The sequence below is a fragment of the Cebidichthys violaceus genome, unplaced genomic scaffold, assembly GCF_023349555.1.
Source record: "Cebidichthys violaceus isolate CVI_PGR_0920_01 unplaced genomic scaffold, fCebVio1.0.p SCAF_1, whole genome shotgun sequence".
NCBI classification, from domain to species: domain Eukaryota; kingdom Metazoa; phylum Chordata; class Actinopteri; order Perciformes; family Stichaeidae; genus Cebidichthys; species Cebidichthys violaceus.
The window spans coordinates 24,436,110-24,456,177 of record NW_027176262.1 but is presented as its reverse complement, the minus strand read 5'-3'; the positions used below and the strand labels follow the sequence as shown (position 1 = coordinate 24,456,177).

The 20,068-nt window shown below is 44.4% G+C and overlaps 2 protein-coding genes across 3 annotated transcripts; one reads left to right on the top strand and one right to left on the bottom strand.

Annotated features, from left to right (window-relative positions):
• Positions 1 to 429: 429 nt before the first annotated feature.
• Positions 430 to 16,573, top strand: clip3 (CAP-GLY domain containing linker protein 3). Of its 2 annotated transcripts, XM_068716566.1 has the most exons (15): positions 430 to 590; positions 4,637 to 5,032; positions 5,819 to 5,958; positions 7,956 to 8,049; positions 8,703 to 8,864; positions 9,003 to 9,121; positions 9,341 to 9,577; positions 10,792 to 10,842; positions 11,032 to 11,167; positions 11,314 to 11,469; positions 11,594 to 11,725; positions 11,885 to 12,008; positions 12,178 to 12,245; positions 12,430 to 12,502; positions 12,899 to 16,573. In XM_068716566.1, exons 2-15 carry the CDS (start codon positions 4,660 to 4,662, stop codon positions 12,951 to 12,953), a joined length of 1,920 nt encoding a protein of 639 aa, XP_068572667.1. In that variant the 5' UTR covers positions 430 to 590; positions 4,637 to 4,659; the 3' UTR covers positions 12,954 to 16,573. The 2 variants fall into 2 exon arrangements, with proteins under 2 accessions (XP_068572667.1, XP_068572675.1); XM_068716574.1 differs by lacking the exon at positions 10,792 to 10,842.
• Positions 16,574 to 17,732: 1,159 nt separating this feature from the next.
• dharma lies at positions 17,733 to 18,897 on the bottom strand. The gene is made up of 3 exons (XM_068705068.1): positions 18,349 to 18,897; positions 18,013 to 18,221; positions 17,733 to 17,852 (listed from the first exon to the last, which is right to left on the bottom strand). The coding sequence occupies exons 1-3, from the start codon at positions 18,659 to 18,661 to the stop codon at positions 17,733 to 17,735; spliced, it is 642 nt and encodes a 213-aa protein (XP_068561169.1). The 5' UTR covers positions 18,662 to 18,897.
• Positions 18,898 to 20,068: the final 1,171 nt, after the last annotated feature.

Here is a 20,068-nt window from a genome sequence, read left to right as displayed (position 1 = left end):
TTCTCGAAGAAATCTGTGAACGAGCAACACTGTAAATATAAAGTGTTCAAATTAATGGTGTTTCTTTGGCCCAGGAGCAAAGTGTCCCAACAGACACTAAACACACTGTCCCAAGTGTCCCGGGGAGGCAGAAATTTGGGAAAATGCATAATTTTCCTTACTGCTCACATAGTCTGTGAGTAATGGTAATCTGAACTATTTTTAAAAGTAAAGATGTTTTTAAAAACGAGGACATTTTTGGAGAGGTAGGACACAAAAACAATTCAATTCAATTCATTTTTTACGCATCAATTAATTTATTTTTAGAAACTGCTGTTGCTCCGTTTATGCTTTAGGGGTTTTGTATCAGTACGTGACGCCAGTGACATGAATTTAATTAAATGAGAGAGAGAGAGAGAGAGAGAGAGAGAGAGAGAGAGAGAGAGAGAGAGAGAGAGAGAGAGACAGAGAGAGAGAGAGAGAGCGAGAGAGAGAGACACACACACACACACACACACACACATCGGGAGCAGAGCATCAGTGTTGTTTCTGCCGTGCATCAGAGGAGAGACAGGTTCCTCATCGCCGAACAACCAGCGGCTTGTTTTCAGGTAAGAGCACCTTCAGCTGCACGCCTTCTTGTCTTCGTCTGCTGGTGACGATGTGTTGATCGCTGTCGGTTCTGCTGCGTCTCGAGTTATTTCTGAGAAGATGGAGATGCTGAGTCAGAGACATCAAAACAACAACCGAACCCTGAAATAAAGCTGCGTTGTTTCTTTCATCTGACAGTTTAAATCAAACGAGCCTCGCGTGCGTGTCTCGTATCTGGTCGATCGTGAACAGGTTCACGGTTCTTTGTGCGTGTTTTCATGATGTGTTTGCGGGGCGTTTTTTCTCCCATCGCGCCCTTCACTACGCACATTGGCACAAACCGGAGAAGCGTCGCTTCGTGTGTCGCGCTTTTGATTTGTTCTGATCGTAAACGTTCGCTGGAAGGTTTGACGCTGTGCAGAACACACGGTGTGCCTCATCTGACCGTGTGTTTTTCTCCCGGTAATTAACGGACGTCTCCGCTTTGGTTCGTTGTAAAATGGAGGCTGGATGGAGGAGGAGGAGGAGGAGGAGGAGGAGGATGCTGCCATGGCCTCCCTCACTCCCTCCGTCTCTCACGACCTGCTGGTACACAATACGTGGTTCTACAGTGATGATCGGAACACGTTCATATTTAGACCAGATTTCCATATTTCACATATTTCATCCTGTACATTATGCTAATAGAATATCATCATTATGGATCCTAAAAAACAAAAACAACACATCCCATGTTCTCAGTAGAAAGCCAGTATTGTAAATCCATGGTCTACATGTGATGCGTGCCTTATTAAACCTGTAATAATTACATATGTGACCACTAGACCAGTCATACTAACAAGTCAACAGTTTCCACTAAAGGACAAAGAAAACCATGTGAAACAGGCAACAATTCATTTGTATTTATTGAGCAACAATGAAAAATGTTCTTAAATACAATTACAATGAAATAGAAAAAAAAAAATCATAATTGTTGACAGTGCAAACAACAACAAAACCTCCTTTTCCTTCTTTAAATGATTTTGCCAGGAGCTTGTTTCAGATGGTGATGGACGCCAGTATTCAAAATAATTACTATGCAAGAGTGACGTCTATGAGCCCAGGACAAAAGACAAAGATGTGTCCTCTCTATGTTACACTGTGTCATACTCCACACTGTGTGTATGTCCATCCCAACTGGCTCACCTCACTCCCACTGCTCCCACTGCTCCCACTGCTCCAGTAGTGGAAGCAGTCAGAGCCAAAGTGCTTGTGCAATACTTCCTTATTTATGTATAGACCTGCTCCCGTTACAGAGTCCTGGTAGCTTCTTGTTGTCAGCCCACACTTTATATCGCTCAACATTTATGACACGTGATATGAAACATTAAATGCGTTGAAATGACGTCTTCGTTTCAGGCTACAGGTTGCTGTTTTGTTTGAACCAGATTATATTAGACATCAACGTTGAATCCCAGTGGGCGCTCACTAGGACCCTTCAAACCGTCAATATCACAAACCTCAGAGAGCTTCACAGTTTGTAGAGCGCACCACATCCTGTCTTTGGACCTTCGCTTATTGTTGGTTATTAAGGTAGTTATATGGAACTAAGAGATGCTCCTCCAATCTCTATAATAATACATATAATAATAATATCATAATCACAGGACTGATTCAGTACAAGGTCATCATAAACTTACAGGCTAAACGAACATTATCCAAAATAAATAACACTGCACCGTCACCCATCACTGTCTGTCTGTCTGTCCATAGCGCTACAATACTGTCCTCCATTTAAGCAACAAAAAACAACATTTATTGGGGAAAACAATGGTAGCGTAGAAATGTCATGAAACTTAATTAACTTCATAGAAATGTTACATTACAACCCTATAATTATAATACTATATTATTGTATTCCTTATTTGAAGAGGAGACACCCCAGAGCATGAAAAACATCATAGTTCATTTTGAGATCTTGCTTCCATAACACGTCGTAGAAAACATCCACATTTAGTAGTTTATTTACTTTGTCTGCATCTGTCTACTTCTCCTTAATTCACCGAAAGTTAGCATTTGATAGTGCTTTATTTGCACATTTAATAACATTTCATAAACGCCAACCCAGAGGCGGTCTTCCAGCGCCGCCATTTTATTTGCGCTCGCCAATCGGCGTGTTGTTGTAAACTCACACGCTGCTAACAGCGTACGGGTAGAAGTTTCTCTTGTGATCTTTGGTTTCATATCACCTGCATCAATCACCAGACCGTGTGTTCTGTATGTATTGATACGGCCGTATATATTGTGCGTCATGTGCACCTTGATCTGTGATGCTGTGGGCGTGTGTGTCTGTGCCGACTCATACGGTCGTGTTGCGTAACCTTTGTCGTGGCCTCAGCCGAGTCCCGTCTGAGACGCTGACCACTGTTCTGCTCAAGCAGCTGAGACCCTCACACACACACACACACACACACACACACACACACACAGCTGGCATTTCACAAACCCTATTTCAGATACAGCGACAGATAATTAAATCCACCCTCACAGCAGGAAGTTTTTAATCGCAGCATTCATGTCTAAGGCCTACAGGAAGCTGAGGAGAGACACGGCTTGTTTCCATGTGATGACTTTGTCGGGGTGCAATGCACCATTAAACCCACGGATTGGATCAGCGCAAAAGAAAAAAGGGAACAAGTACAACTTTCAGCAAATGACCACAGAAGTGCCGTAGCTAGAGTTATACGTCCTTGTTCAGATAGGAACTTCTCTTTGTGATATATTATGTTCGGTTTGCAGTGAATTCTGGATGATGCCAGCCTGCTCTGAGCGATGCCCCGATCACGTTTGTTTCGCTTCTGATGGCGATCGGTAATCGTTGATGATCTATTCTGGCAGATCCAGATCGTTTGTTGTGTTATAACAGCTGGTATACAAAGCTCCGGATTACTTCTATTCACCACCATATATGTTCAACCGCTCTGACGTCAGCGTAGACCATCAGAACTTCTAAATATTATTATTACTATTACTATTATTTCTATTGTGATTAAGTATCTGGCTAAAAGCTGCACAATTCCCTCGACAAATTCCCTCTCTGTTTTGTCGATCACACTGCAGATCAAAGGCTCCTTCTTTGTGACGGACCACTATTTGTGCCGTGGAGCTGGATGTTCTCCTCTAATGTTCAGAGGGGTTCACCCTCGTTTACAGACCTCTGAATCACTGCCCTCATCACAGCAGAACCTTTCACTTGGGAACACGTGTGAAGATGAAACTCATCGGCGTGTGTTCTGCTTTCCTTCCTCCCTCGAACGTGTGATGGTGGAGGTTTGATGACGGAGGTTTGACGATGGAGAGAGTGGCTGCTGGATGGATTTTAATGTCTTGTTCATTTGCTAAAGTGCAGAGTAGGTTTAATCCAGTGAGGCCTGTCAACAGCTAATGATGGACAGGGAGCGCCATCCGCCATTATCGGGTCAAGCGCGCTCTCCCCTCGTTTTCTCCGTCACACACACATACACACACTCCGGAGCTAGATGCCGCCATTGTCTTGTGATACAGAACAGAACCAAAGAGGCTGAGACCGGACCAGACCGGGCTGGTTTAACCTGGACCCAGCCACACTGGGACTGTGTGGTGGTTCATGGGGGGCTGGACCTGGTTCAGACCCAATGCACCTGAGTTGCTTTTTGCTGGCTAATGAGGGGTCAAAGTCCTTCATTTTGATGTTTTCTTTGATTCCAACACTAAACCGCTGCACAGTCGACATTATTAGAGCTGCAGCAAGCCGACATTAAAGCAGGTTCCTGTTTTACATCACATGTTACAAAACAACAACCTGAGCTGCAGTCCAAAGTAGACAAGTAATATTTTGGTTATAATGTTTATATCGTATTGATATTTTACATCTAGGAGACGCACTGTGAATGAGGTCTTATGTCGATGCATAGGTTTGTGGATTAGCAGGAATGCAGCCCAACATGGAGGTGAAAGCTTCCACTACTGGGTGTCCTCACATTTGTTTGAGCTTTTGATGCTGAGTTTGTTTGGATTTATAAAGTGTCTCTCTGTCTCTCTGTCTCAGGCCCAGCTGCAGCACCCCTCACCATGACTAAAGAGGAGAACCTGGAGGTCCAGGAGAAGGAGAGGCACGACCGGGAGGAGCAGGAGGAGGGGAAGGTCCAGAAAGAGGATGAGGCGCTGACTGAGGAGGAGGAGGAGGAGGAAGAAGAAGAGGAATATGAGCTAGAAGAGGAGAAGGAGGGGGAGGAGAGGGCAGAGGTGGAGGATGAGGAGGAGGAGCAGGAGGAGGAGGAGGAGAGAGAGGAGCGGGAAGAGGAGGAGAACCCACCGGCCGGTCGGGAGTGTGACGCCGATCCAGAGCCCGAGCCGCTGTCCGAGTACCAGAGTCCGGTTCACGAGCCACGCCGCCGAGCCATGGTGCACCCCTCCGCCCAGGCTCCGCTCCCCAAAGACTACAGTACGTTACACCACCTTCAATACACACTGTACTAACACCGTATATAGACACTACACCACCTTCAATACACACTGCACTAACACCTGATATAGACACTACACCACCTTCAATACACACTGTACTAACACCGTATATAGACACTACACCACCTTCAATACACACTGTACTAACACTGTACTGAAAACACAACCACAGTAAGCTAGCCTCAGCACAATCTCCATGCTGCCTCACATAGCTGCTTCACATAGCTGCCTCACATAGCTGCTTCACACACAGAGAGAAGCATGGAGTGGTGAAAAGTAAAGACCCCATCTGAAGCATAGACCTCAGTGGACTGTGTCTAGTGACGGCTTTGATCGACCCACAGCGTTGGAACGCTCTGGAATGACTTCTGTGTGGACGATAGGCTCATTGGTATTCATCAGGCCAGCTCTCCATTATACACTCTGCATGTCCTCTCCATTATCCAGCAGTGGATACAGAGCGGTGCTCCTCACCAGCACCAGAGTGTTCATCATTCACTGACATAAACAGGGGAGCTTAGATACTGAAATAGCATCAGTTATGGCAGAACTGGAGGCTGTTTTTGCTTTTCTACATCACTCTACATCACTCCGAAACATGGTCACTTCCGTTCACTGGTTGCAGAAAGCCAAGATGGCCGAACTCAAGGCTTCAAAATGACTATGGGTGAAGTCCCGATGACAGCTGCATCAGCTGCCCTTTGTTTTGTTCCAGCATACTGGGGTTCATGTCTTAACTTTTCTCATCTCCGTCCGTCTCCAGCCTTCACCTTCTTCGACCCCAATGACCCGGCCTGTTTAGAGATCCTCATGGATCCTCAGACCACCGTCCCGGAGCTGTTTGCCATCGTGCGTCAGTGGGTTCCCCAGGTGCAGCACAAGATCGACATCATCGGCAACGAGGTGAGAACACTGAGACACTCCCATCCCTGTGTGGTGTTAAAGTCACAGTGATGCGTTAGTTTGACAATTTATTTATTTATCAACTTACAGAAACATTTAATGATCTATTCTTGGTTTTAGTCATTTATAAAATAAGAATACTCAAGTTTTTTAGATTTCGCTTCACTAATCCTGTTTTTGAACCATCAATCAAACTTCAATCTAACTTTATTTGTACAGTACAGCACCTTCTGCATGCAGGTTAGTGCAAAGTGTTTTGCAGCTGACTGACAAGCTGATATGAAGACATTAACTAGATACTAATGCACACAACACATAGAAATGATGAAAACAATAGAATAGATACAATACAGTAAAACAATGAAATATATAAAAGGTATGTCAAGTTCATGAATCACAAGCATGTCAGCAGACAGGCTGATGCTAAACCATCTAGTGCTTTATAGACTAGAGAAAGATTTACAAGATTAAAATGAAAAAATAATTCTGCATCAATATGAACAGATTTAAGACATCCACAAAGCTGAGAAAATCTGATTTAAATCCTGAGTCAAACATGACACAGAGGTTTCTTGCCTGTTGGCTAAAAAGGGTAAAAAGGGAAGAAGCTAATGCTAAAGCTAAAGCAGCTAATAGTAATGCTACAGAGGCTAGCTTAAAGATGTGGCTCGAACCAGTTGTGTTTAACTGCATGTCTGCATCGCCTGACTTATAGTTGTTCTGGCATGGAGCCTGAAATCCACACTCATTTTCACATTGACCCAGATTCAACACACACACACACACACACACACACACACACACACACACACACACACACACACACACTCACACACACACGCACGCACGCACGCACGCACGCACGCACGCACGCACACACACACACACACACACACACACACACACACACACACACTCACACACACAGAGTTAATTAACAATAGAATCCCACTGAGCAGTGTGGAGCTGCTGTTAGAGATGTAAGAGCAATGCCTGAAGGCTGGACTTCAGTTTTGATTCGGTTTCAGGCACAAAATATGATCAAAATGTAATATTAATAATACGAATAATAACAGAATTGAAAGCTGCGACCGAATAACTGCCATACAGGTTGTTTATAGCATGAAGGGTAAGCAGCTGAATACCCCTCCATGTCGAAGAGAACTACGGTGGCCTTTAGGTGCATTCAGGCCACCAAGTTCACGTAAAGGCCCTCACCAGAGCCACTGTTTGTTGAGTCCTTTCTGGGCTACAGTAGAAACATGGCGGCCCCTGTGAGGAGGACCAGCTCCCTGTAGATAGGAAGGGCTCATATACATATACGTTCATGAAAACAAAGTTATACATACATTCAATTTCTGCCAATAAGTCCCCCTAAATCCTACACACTGGCCCTTTAACACTCAAACGAGGTGATGCTGACCCAGTTAAAATGGCTGCATGGACTTCAAAACAGAGAGAAAGTGGTGCAGAGGGAGAGGGAGACTAGAGGGAATGCCATTTAGGCTCTATCTACCGTGACTCAGCAGAAAGCTGAGTCATCCCGGAGGACTTACACGGTGACATGACTGAAACAGACGGGATGACAGATGGAAGTCTCATTCAGACAATCGCTGACATTTCCCTCCATGTGCAGTGCAACAACGTCCTCCACAAAGACGTTTTAAAGCCTCACATCACTGTTTTACATTTGGTTGGTTGTACATTACATTGTAGAGAGCTGAGGAGCTTCAGGTTCTGGTCCAGAAGTTGGAAAACCTGTAAAAAATGTTAATTCACAATATTTGCAATATTCGCCCCACAATGAATCGCCCATTGTCTTCTGTCCCTAATGTTTTCGGACAAGGAACAGACATTTAACTACAGCTTCATTGAGGTGATGGTGGGACAGGTGCAACACTGACGTGGTAGCTCACCTACAGTGAGTTCTCCGCTCACAAGAACTAAATGGTGTCTTTGAATTGTCCGTCTTGTCTCTCTCTGTTTTCCCGTCTCAGATCCTGAAGCGCGGTTGCCACGTGAACGACCGCGATGGTCTGACCGACATGACGCTGCTTCACTACAGCTGTAAGGCCGGAGCGCACGGAGTTGGTAAGATACTTATTTGATATGGATCCAGTCAGTCAGTCTGACTCGACCTGGTTCAGTATATCAGTAAAAGGAAGAGCCTGGTGTTGTTTTTATCTTTTAATTAAACCGGCAATTAACTGATTCTGCTGACAAATATAATGAGTTCAGTCGGATCACAGAAGACTTTCTTCAGTAATCGATCGGTCGTTTATAAAAATAGTGAAAAGAGTGAGAAACGGCATCACAATTACCCAGAGCCCGAAGTAAGACCATCACGATGTTCAACCCACGGTCCAAACCTCAGCGTTATTGATAACACATTGACATTAGTAACACTGTAACATCTGGAACCATGACAAATTACTTCAACCGTCAATATAGTTTCAAATAGATTGTCTGTCAATCGACTAATTGATTGTTGGACTAATCGTTTCAGCTGTACTTTGGATACAACCAGCTGAATTAATCAATTAACTGAAGCTGTCAATCAAATGTAGAGGAGTAGAAGTATCGTAGACAGTGTCAGTAAGACGCACATGTCCTATGGGTTTGATAAAATGACTCCAATGAGCAGAGATAAAGCCCGACATCAGTTCGGTCGGTGACCTCGGAGGATCTGTGGTGTGAGGCGGTTCTTTGCGCTCCTCTTAGCTCGGTCCTCGCTGTGTGTGCAGGTGACCCGGCGGCCGCGCTCCGTCTCAGCAGCCAGCTGATCGCGCTGGGCGCCGACGTGAGTCTGAGGAGCCGCTGGACCAACATGAACGCTCTGCACTACGCCGCTTACTTCGACGTCCCGGAACTGATCCGAGTCCTGCTCAAAGCCACTAAACCAAGAGGTACACACACACACACACACACACACACACACACACACACACACACACACACACACACACACACACACACAATGTTCGAAGCTCAAGCTCAGGAGTGGTGGTTAGTGTAGACATGTTCTTCTTTTGTTGTCTTCGCAGTGTTGAACTCCACCTGCAGTGATTTCCACTATGGCACAGCCCTCCACATCGCCGCCTCCAACCTCTGCCTGGGTGCAGTCAAATGTCTGCTAGAGCACGGAGCCAGCCCCATTGTCCGGGTAAAAACACTTTATTCTTGCAGGGTGAGAGTCGAGCCGTAGCTTGATGATCATCATTTGTTTTCAGAACGTTCTTCTGTTGGTTCGGCTGGATTTCCAACAGACCGATCGAATTGAAATACTCCAGATACCTTCCCCTCTTTTCCCCCAGACACACCTCCTCTTGTGGATAATCATATCACATCACGGTCATGATTCTGTCCTTGCACACTCCAACAGAATGATAAGGGCCAGGTTCCAGGGGAGGTGGTTCCCGACCCGATGGACATGAGTCTGGACAAGGCGGAGGCCGCCATGGCGGCCAAGGAGCTGAAGCAGCTGCTGCTGGACGCCGTCCCTCTGAGCTGCAACCTTCCCAGGGCCACGCTGCCCAACTACGACAACATCCCAGGAAACCTGATGCTGACCTCGCTGGGGCTGAAGCTGGGGGAGCGCGTGATGCTGGACGACATGAAGGTCAGAGGCTCACTGAGGATCATCGGTGTTGTTAGTGCCTCCACAAAATGTCTGAAACAGAGAATGGGAAAACGTGTTGCCGGTATTTGGAAGCTCTGGTTCACTCTGGTGATTGTCAAACTACATTTATTATTGATGTGTTATTAGATTGCATCAACATCAAAGGTGAAACAGTCGTTGATCACTTGATCACATGAACTATAACCAATTGGAAATTATGATTCTAAATATTTAAATAGACGTAATACTAATCAATGATGAGCGAGGGATAGGCACCAGCTGCTCTACAATGAACGCTGCCATTAGAACTATGACAATGAATGCCTTGATATATGGGAATCAATTCAAACGTCCTCGTTGAGCTCCCATCGTCGTTACAGCCCAGGTCTGTGAAAATCTTCCACATCTGTCTGTCCCTCGATAGCCATCAGCCAGTGCTTCACACTCACAATTTACTGTTTTAATGTAACACCTGACAGAAACAGGAGACACAGTGGTCGTCTGCTCGTACTGAAGGACAGTTCCATTGTGTGTTAGTGCTGCGCTGGAGGTTTTACGAGTTGTCCTGGATTGGAGAGCTGCACCGGATGCTCCTTAGGGGCGACTGTGGCTCAGTGTTAGAGCAGGGCAGCCTTCAATCAGAGGATCTGCGGTTTCGATCCTCGGCTCCGCTAGTCCATGTCGATGTGTGCTTTGACGAGATACTTGACGTAACCCGAAATTGCTCCCAATGATTGGCTATGAATGATTAGATATAGACCTGATGGGCAGCAATCAGTGTATGAATGTGTGGAATATGTGAATGATGACATCAGATGACGCTACACAAGTACATTTACCATTTACCGTTCTTCAGTCACATATGTCGTGGTCGCAGCCAGACAGGAAGATGGATGACTTGGTTTAACACGGGTCTCCTGAGTGAAAGTCCTGTGTTTGACCCTCTAATCAAATCAACTTGTCAGTGCTTTCCAAACAGTTTCTAAATGACCCCTTACCTGGCATGTCTGTACTGCACTGTGCATTTCAACTTAAAAACACTTGCTGTCAGTTAAGTAGATGGTTAAACATAAACTTAAGACGACATTTCTGGTGCTTTGCGTCGCATTCCTGCAGGACAGATTAAAGCCGGGGTTGTTTTGTGTGATGGCTGCCTTTTGTCCTTCACACCCTCACAATGTATGCGCTCTGAACAGTGTGTTCTCACTGTGTAGCTCCAGAGAGACCAGAGCAAAGACGACAGCCCGCCTGCAAACCTCAGACAGGTTGGTTGGGCGCCGGCCGGAAACGTAGACTAACTGAACTGACTGCACCACGTCTCCTCCCTTTCCCTTTCATAAAACACAGCAGCAGACACTCCATGCAACCTAGCCTAACCTGATGGATCTCTGCAGTCATGTTTCCAGCCTGTGAGGGTGTTCACCTCTAACTTCAGATCTCTGTGTCTCTCTCAGTCCGGCACTCTGAGGTTTTGTGGCACCACAGAGTTCGCCAGCGGTCAGTGGGTCGGCGTGGAGCTCGACGAGCCGGAGGGAAAGAACAATGGCAGCGTGGGCGGCGTCCGCTACTTCATCTGCCCTCCTAAACTAGGTAACATCTGCTACCACGGTGCCCGGGAGCCGGTCACCGAACCCCTGCAAAGACAGCTCCGTTTCCTCCTCCACGACTCCCAGCTGGATGACGGCGTCTGCTGTTCTTTGAGGTTTCATTGCGTCTGTCTTTTTCTGCCCCTGCAGGCATTTTTGCCCCGGTGTCAAAGATTTCCAAAGCCGTGGATCAGGCACCTTCATCAGTCACCTCCACCCCCAGAACCCCTCGCATGGACCTGGCCTCTCGCCTCACCCGGAAGACCAAGAAGGAGAAAGAGAAGAAGGAGAAGCTTAGGGAGAAAGGTAACGTAGCTCTCAGGTTGTCTATGTGTGGAATATTTGTGAATGTCAAATATAACGCTTCTCAAACTAGACTCAGCATTTTAGAATACAGCATTTAATCCATCTGTCTGCCATGCGTCCTCAGCCCAGAAGAAGAAGTCGTCCGTAGCCAGTCTGGATCCAGAAGGAATGAACGTGGAAGTCGGAGACCAGGTTCTGGTGGCCGGACAGAAACACGGCATCGTCCGCTTCTACGGCAAGACCGACTTTGCCCCAGGTCTGTCTTAACCAGATATTTTACTAATCATCTGAGGCTGATGTGAATCAAAAATATATATATATATTCATTTCATCATATGATCATGTATCGTACAAATATGCAAAATGACAAACAAATTGGCAGCAGGTGTGACCCGAGCTCTCTGTGTCCCTGCAGGTTACTGGTTCGGCGTGGAGCTGGATCAGGCCACAGGAAAACACGACGGCTCGGTGTTTGGAGTCCGCTACTTCAGCTGCCTGCCCAAATATGGAGTGTTTGCTCCGCCCTCCCGGGTCCAGAGGTAAGACACCAAAGAGGACTGTTTTAGTTTTGCTGATTATATATCAAACCCGTGAAGGTCTGGTGCTGTGAGAGAATCCCTCGTAAACCTGGAAACATCTAGTTTAGTTCACTCTGACAGTATCTTCAGGTCTCTAAACGCCCGTCTGTTTTCATCGTTGTCGTATCAGAATCGGAGGCCCTAAAGAAGGCTCCCAGAATGACAACTCCATGGTGAAGAAAGTCCACCAAGTCACCAGTAAGTACCTTTCATTGGTCTGCTGCATCACACCGACTGACAGTACAGTGTCTGGAGATCCTGATGGACACAGCTGACCGACCATTCGCCACATCTGATCATTTCATTCCTGATCAGAGAAGTCCTCTTTGTATTGATATCACTAACAGACTCTTGTTCTTTGTTCTTTGTTCGCGTCCTTCAGTGTCACAGCCGAAGCGTAACTTCAACACGATGCGTTCTCCTAAAGACCTGACGTCTGAGAACTCCATATCCAGGTGAGGACACAGAGGCTCTCCCACTACGAGTAGTATTTAAAATGAGCTCCACCCCGACAGTAAAGTGCTATTTACACATTGTTGCATCAGTATGCAGGACAACACTCACAGGGGACATGTCCTGCCTTTGATATTTAAAGGCAGGACATATTGTATATAGCAGTATTACTACTTTTACTAAAGTGAGGTATCTTAATAAAGCACTATATTGATTACATGTGAGACCAGGCGTGTAAACAGAGCATCAGTTTGATTAAGACCACTGTACCCTCCTCCTCCTCCTCCTCCTCCTCCTCCTCCTCCTCCTGTATTTTGTCTTTCTCCTCACCCCGCCCAACTCCTCTTCCCTTCGTTGTTCTGCAGGCTCATCTTTCTTCCTCTTCTCTTCTCCACCAGGTTGCTGTTCTGCTGTTGGTTTCCGTGGATGCTGCGTGCTGAGATGCAGTCCTAACCACGCCCTCCTCCTTCTGCTTCTCCACCTGACCCGATCTCTCCACTTTTCTCTATCTTCATCTTTTCCTTTTGGCTTTCCCCTCTCTCTCTCTCTCTCGGTCTCTTCAGACGTTCACTGTCAGTCAGACTTCCCGTAGTGAAACCCCGCCCCTCTCCTCTCTTACTCTCAGCAAGGATCCCTCTAATTTAGCCGTTCTATAGCAACATCTATAGTGCCTTGTATCTGATTAAAACGTCCTGCATTCCTTTCATGACTAAGCTAAAGCAATCGCCCTAAAATATTACCTTCACACGTCCCATCATTTAGCCGTTCTCGTCACATTGTCCCAGCTTTGTCCAAGTTATGTCTTCATTTGAGCCGACAAAAACCACATGGCATCAGTTTGTGCCGCTGCATGTTTTGCTTTTGCTACTGCGCGATTTGGGTCTCAACCAAATGTAGTTGTTGGCACCAGCTGTAGCTTCAAATTAGGATTAATGCTGATGCTTTGACCCGTGGTTGTGCAGTAACAGCGATGACGTTTGCCAAACAAATCCACATAATTGCACATTTATTCTGAGACTTGAGAACCAAGTCGTCTTCTTAATACCTGCGAAGCTTGGAACTGCATCTCACACTTGTGTCACTTGAGAAGTTCAAGAAGCAGCGTGTGGAATTTGGTTCTGCAGAGCTCGAAGCGTACAAAGTGCTTCAGGTATCGAGTCGTTGGTGCGTTGGATCTGGATCCGGCTGCTGCTTGACTCACCTGAGACAAAGACAGTGACCCTAGAACCCGTTCTAACTCTAGACTGTGTGTGTCGTCGCCTGCATGCTTTACTCTCAGATGTCAAACTGAAAACAGGGTTATTCAACTACTTACTATTTTATCGTAGTGTTACAGTCATATTTTTATCTTTCAAATGTATGCGACAGGCATAGTTTATCCGTGGTTCTTGGTCTCTATGAAGTATTTCCTGGATTTGACTTTTTGCTTCATCACCTAGAAAAAGAAAAAGGATTCCGTACTGTAGTTAGACATTATAGTGACTCAACGCTTTGAACAACTGTCATTATTAATCAGTGTGTCGCCATCTCGTTACAGTTAAAATACAGTATATTATGGAATTACTGTCGTTAACCAAAAGTGCTAACAGACCCAAAACGATTACTGTCTTTGAACTTCAAAATCAAAAAAGACTTTTCTGCCCCGCTACATGTGATATTGATGGTTTTTTTATGTCGCTGCCGTCATGCTTGCGTCTGAAAATAAGCTTAATTTAAAAAACAACATTTAATCAGTTTGGTCAGCTGTACAGCTCTGTGTCCCCTCGTCAAACGTCCATCTCCTGGATGGTGACCCCCGACCTCTCTCAACCCTCTTTCTCCAGTCAAACAACACTTCGCTTCCTCTTGTGAATGTGGGCATCTGTGAAAAAGACAAAACACGAGTTGATCTAAACTTGCGTGTGTTCGCTTAATGTTAAAATCTCTCTGGAAGTGTGGAGTACTGAAAACAGCAATATGTAAACAGTGTACCTATCTCTGTGTGTCAATGTCTCACGAGGCTGCCGGGGACGAGACGCTTTGAGGTTTTATGATTTAATGATTTCAACCTAGACATTTGCTTTCCTGTAAAGACGTTTTTTAAGTTGAGTTTTGAAGCATGCCTGTGAAGCCGGTAAACGTCCTCCTTTACTCGGGCCGTGTCTGTGTGGTTTCACAGTAAAGAGCCGTCGATCTGAACTTTGTTGTTGGTTGGAGTATTTCTGTTGAGCATTTTGAACACAAACTCCTGCCCTGTCAGCGCTTTTGTCAGGGTGTTCGTTGGCCCGACGGTCTGCAGCTCAGCTGGTTTTATCAACTTGGTCAGGTGCAGAGCACTAAAGGAAAAGAAAGGCATAGTCAGCAAATTCAGGCTTCCCACATTTCTTGGAATAAACTGGAGTTGTGAAACTACAGTCTGTCCTGAAACACCAATTTTGATTTCACTTAGCTTGGAATTTTCTAGAAATGTTTTAAAGTTTTATTGGAATCACTAAATTAACTTAAAGTCAACTGATATCAAACCAAAACATGTTTCACATCTATCTCACTGAAGATATAAACTCTGCTTCAGGACACTTTAAAAAAATGCTCCAGCATCAAGTGGTTATTGGAACTGTGCTTAATGTTCCACAAGATCATTTCTTCTTAAATATGACGTTCACATGATATGCAGATGACTCACCGCTTTACTTCCTACATTTCAGCTGTTGGCTGCTTTCCCCTGCCATGCCACTCAAACCTGAACGAAAGAGCCAGATGAACTAAAGTACATCCCCATGTTGTAGTTTACATCTCTTTTTAATTTCACATATACAAAATGTTTTCACTTCAAACGCACTGCTGCAGCTCGCTGTTCAACGCTAAAGCTCCACAATGTGCTGACTCTCTCCTCCCGTCAGCGGAGCTCGGTGACGGAGAGGTTTGTCTTTGTACAGTAACCGTACAGTACAGTCAATATGTCCCAGTGAAGACTTCTTACTGCTGTGTAATTGTGGAGCGTTCTCTGGTTTGGCCACTAAGTGTCACTAGTGAGTCTCTGGTTAATCATTTCAAGACCTACAAAATGTTACTCGAGCTTTCCTCATTACATATTCTTTATTTGATTTGTTCGACCGTGTATCAGGGCCATTGTAAGTAAAACGATAATCATTTCGGATGCGGGGGGGGATAAATTTAGTAAATTCTTTGAAATTCAAGTCACAAATTTACGAAAAATAAACTTGGAAATATTGTGTGCTTTTTGTTTGTCAAGGAACCACAAGGTTGCATCACATCAGCTGACTCTAAAATTGTAGTGCACCCATAAGGTGTTAATGGATATATACAAAGTACACATATGGAAATAAGATGAATTTGATGAGATTAACCATGTTGACCCTCATAAAAGAAAAGACCATTCAGTTGTGAGGAAAATGTCTTTATTCTTTGATTTCTGAGTTGCTGGAAAACATCCTGACAATAACTGATACATTATAGTTGAGGACATTTGTGACAAGAGTTTAAAGATGAATAAAAATAAAGTATTTAGAGTGTTGACCCCGCTCTGTAGTTATCATGTCTGCACTGACGCTGGCCCTAATATGCTGTCGTATAGATTTGCTCCATTTAAAGGACTGTGCTTTTTTTTTTTTTTATTGCACCGGTTGTTTTAACTTCTTAAGGATATACAGTATATAGCCTATATTTTGATAACTTCACTAAGTGTACTTTCTGTTCTTGTTTTTTAGTGTGTGTGTGTGTGTTACGTTGTGCTCGGTTACAGTCTGTGTGTGTTAGTAACTCCTGTTTTAAAAGTGAGTGAGGCTAACTGACATTAACAGGAAACAGAGGAGAATGAGCATCCTTCATCCTAACAGATACTCACTGCATGCTCTCTCTCTGTCTCCCTCCCTCCCTCTCTCTCTCTCTCTCTCTCTCTCTCTCTCTCTCTCTCTCTCTCTCTCTCTCTCTCTCTCTGTGTAACTTTCTCTCTCAGTATTTTCTCGTTGGGGTTTTTCAGTATATGTATCTTATTCTCAGCAGCATGGAAATGCTTCTAATAATAACAGTGACGACTCTATAAATATAATAAAGAATTTGATGTTGTTCTTCTACCTCTCCTGTCCATTGCTTTTACTCACAGAAAACACAAACATTTAGTTTTTGTTCAATTCTGTAATAACACAAACAGTCAGGTATGATGAAACCTGATTTAAAGCACTATGAACATGTCTTAAAGAATGCGTGCCAGAGTAGCTGAAGTCACTGTCAGACGTTACAACAGAGGACGTTCCCCCTCACAGCGACTGCATACACCTGCATGTGGAAATGTATAATGAAGAACCCTCCATCTGTCTCTGCCAATATCAGGAAGCTGTCTGAAGACACGCTCTCTTCCAAGGGCCAAAAGAAGTCGGCCGTGACCCTTCTCTTTCACCTCATTATGTCCAGAGACACATCCTCAACACAGGGAAATAATGGTGCATCGTCTGCAAATTGGAAACCTTACAAATATAATTTACGTACAAAATAAACCATAATGGTGTTAGTAATGGCCCTTAAAGAATCTTTTTTAATTAATAATTATTATCTGAACATATTGATAGAGTGTGAAAACCATGGTCAATGATGTAATTAATATTCACTTTGTGAAATCATATACTGATCATGTACTGTAAATACAGCTATATACACCTACTGGCACACATTGTTTTATAGTTATAGTCACTCAAGGTCAGTTATTATGATGAATCACTGATATTGAATGTTTGAAATGTGTGCAATTACAGTGAAGAAAAAAAGTTGTAATATTACAACAATAAAGTCCCAATATATATTATAATTGATCTTGGTCTATTCAGCCCAAACAACAACATACGACTGAATTAATTTCAATTGCATTTATTGTTCAATGAAACAAGGTAATGGTAACATGGTCATGTTAATAATTTACATACAAATACAAAATAATTTAAAACTAGAAAAGTCACTATGGTGCGTTTATAAATCCAATCTGACGCTCTACACCAAAATGAGAGAGCAACAAACCAGCGCGTTCTGTTTATATGAATCACGGTGCTCTGAATAACCAAACAGTACAACTCAACAGACCTGACGAACGGTCCAGTTTGTGCCAGAGCTCTGAGACTATTTACGAACGCACCCCAAATAGAGATTAAACCACAGTTTAAACCAAACAACCGTCCATAATCAGTCCCACGTAATCATCTAGCAGGACTCCGAGCCTCACCGCAGGTGGACGGTCTGTCGGGTTCAGAGGAACGAGGCGAAGAACTTCTTCTCTGCTCCAGCGCTTCGTGGAGGAGAGGGAGGATTGACCTTTGACCCGCTGCGCTGACGCTTCCTCCTGGCTCTGCGGTTCTTAAACCACACCTGGAAACACAAAGAGACTCATACTTAATGTGACGCACAACAGTAAAACACTTGTTGGTGAATCAGTGCGTAAAATGCAACCGGGAGACATTTTACGCAGCCTGGAGAGTTTTGACGCCATTCGTGTTTCTCCCACAAGAGAGCATCACGTCGGACTCACCCTGACGGTCTCCTCGCTCAGCCCGGAGCTCCTCGCCACCTCAGCGCGCGCCTCCGTCGCCGGGTAGTCGGTGACCTCGAACAGCGACTCGAGCCGCTTGGTCTGGCTGTCGGTGAACACCGTCCTCATCCGGGCCCTCTGACGCGGCTGGGACTGCGCGGACACGCCGACCCGATAGAAACCACTGTACCCTGACAACTGCTGCGCATCTGGTGCAAAGAAGACGCATGTAAGTCGAGTGATCAGAAAGTGTGAAAGAATTCTTATTTTGAAATCTAAATTGCAGTAAAAGTTTTGGTCAGCAAACATTTGGAGTTGAGCTTCATGTGTAAATACCTGAGGAGTCCTGGCTGCTGAAGCGCACGCACACTCCGGGGTTTGGGTAGATGCTGGAGAGGTCTGTGTGGTGGAAACCGGCTCCATACGGGTAAAACGCCTCTCCGAAGCTCATCCCTCGGTACTGCAGACAGCCTGGCACCGGGACCGGGAGCGGCGCAGGAGGCCTGAGGTTCCCGGAGTGTAGACGGAACCCAGCGGGGACCCCCTGGAGATATCCGTCCGGTGAGAACTCCATCACCGGGGGCTTGTGTCCGAGCTGCGGGGAAAGGATGCGCTCGATGCTGAAGTCCGACGCTCTGCTTCCGTCCATGATGTCACGTTTCCAGCTGTGACCTCTGAGCTTTGGGCTCCGGTGTGCAGTTTTAACCAGAACCAGAGTCCATCTCACACCGGACGGCTCCTTCACATGCTAATGAGATGCTCCACTGAGTGTTTGATGGCTGAAGTTCAGTCCGACATGAGAAGACATCTTGAATCCGTTGACTCTTTGAACTGAAGGAGGATGATGAGAATGATGGTGATGATGATGATGGGACTGACGATGGAAACTGTTTATTTAAAGTGGAGTCAGTCGTTTTGATCGATTCATCATCAAACCAGCTGTTAACTGGCACTTTACTTCAAACAACTTCGAGGTTCACACACCTGGACGAAGTGCACGTGGTGTTTGTTGAAAATACTTTTATTTTGTTTCAGTAGGCATAAACATGATTTATTATTTTCGTTGCAGGTTTTAAATATGTTGGTCTGTTTATTATTTTTAATCAACTCTTAAAAGATAATAAATAATGACACGTTGTATTTGTAAAGCACATTTTATACATGAAATGCAGAACAACGTGCTTTACTATAAAGGAAACAGGAATAGAATGCCATAAATCATTAATAATTAATAACTTTGAAAATGAAGCACACTATATACACTATATATACACTACATTAAGATAAAAATTAAAATATGAAAATAAGATGGAATAGAGTACATAGAATGCATGACAAGATGGAAAATAAAACCCACTGAATAATAATCATTATGACTACAATCATGAACATAATATTGCACATGTTTCATACATATTGTATTTTGTGATGAAATGTTCTGATCAGTTAAAACAGATTGCTGAATATAAGAACAGAACATACATTCAGATATCTGAACATACATTCAGATATCTGAACATACATTATGATATCTGAACATACATTCAGGTATCTGAACATACATTATGATATCTGAACATACATTATGATATCTGAACATACATTCTGATATCTGAACATACATTATGATGCTTTCAGATTTGTATTGTCCTGCAGATCAACTTCTCTCATTTAACGTCACCTCAGGACTTTAAAGCTCGTTTCCACCTGAACCGACCAACAATGACTGAAAGCAGCTTTGAAATGTAAATGAGAATATTCATATTTACAGTAGTGGCACATATTGTTTTATAGTCAATGTTGAATGCAAGTGAGTATCTTTCATGTGCTTTAAAGGTCAGTTATTATAATGAACCACTGATTGGTTGAAGTGTGTGCAATTACAGTGAAGAAGAAAAGTTGTAATATTACAACAATAAAGTCTAACCTCATATTATACTTGTGGGTTTGATCTATTCAGTTCAAACTCAGTAAAGAACAACATCAGCTGTCGGTCTGACTGTGGATGAGCCTCTGGGGGGAGGGACTACTTTTGGAGCTGTGGTGCAGCCAAAAC

What these genes read in the sequence shown, in the direction of transcription:
- clip3 (XM_068716566.1), top strand. Translation starts at nt 4,660, where the DNA reads ATGACTAAAGAGGAGAACCTGGAGGTCCAGGAGAAGGAGAGGCACGAC. An exon ending in CGCCTGCAAACCTCAGACAG is followed by an intron (nt 10,843 to 11,031) that starts GTTGGTTGGGCG and finishes TGTCTCTCTCAG; the next exon opens with TCCGGCACTCTGAGGTTTTG. An exon ending in CCGCCCTCCCGGGTCCAGAG is followed by an intron (nt 12,009 to 12,177) that starts GTAAGACACCAA and finishes TTGTCGTATCAG; the next exon opens with AATCGGAGGCCCTAAAGAAG.
- dharma (XM_068705068.1), bottom strand. Translation starts at nt 18,661, where the DNA reads ATGGACGGAAGCAGAGCGTCGGACTTCAGCATCGAGCGCATCCTTTCC. An exon ending in CAGCAGCCAGGACTCCTCAG is followed by an intron (nt 18,222 to 18,348) that starts GTATTTACACAT and finishes TCTTTGCACCAG; the next exon opens with ATGCGCAGCAGTTGTCAGGG. An exon ending in TGAGCGAGGAGACCGTCAGG is followed by an intron (nt 17,853 to 18,012) that starts GTGAGTCCGACG and finishes TTGTGTTTCCAG; the next exon opens with GTGTGGTTTAAGAACCGCAG.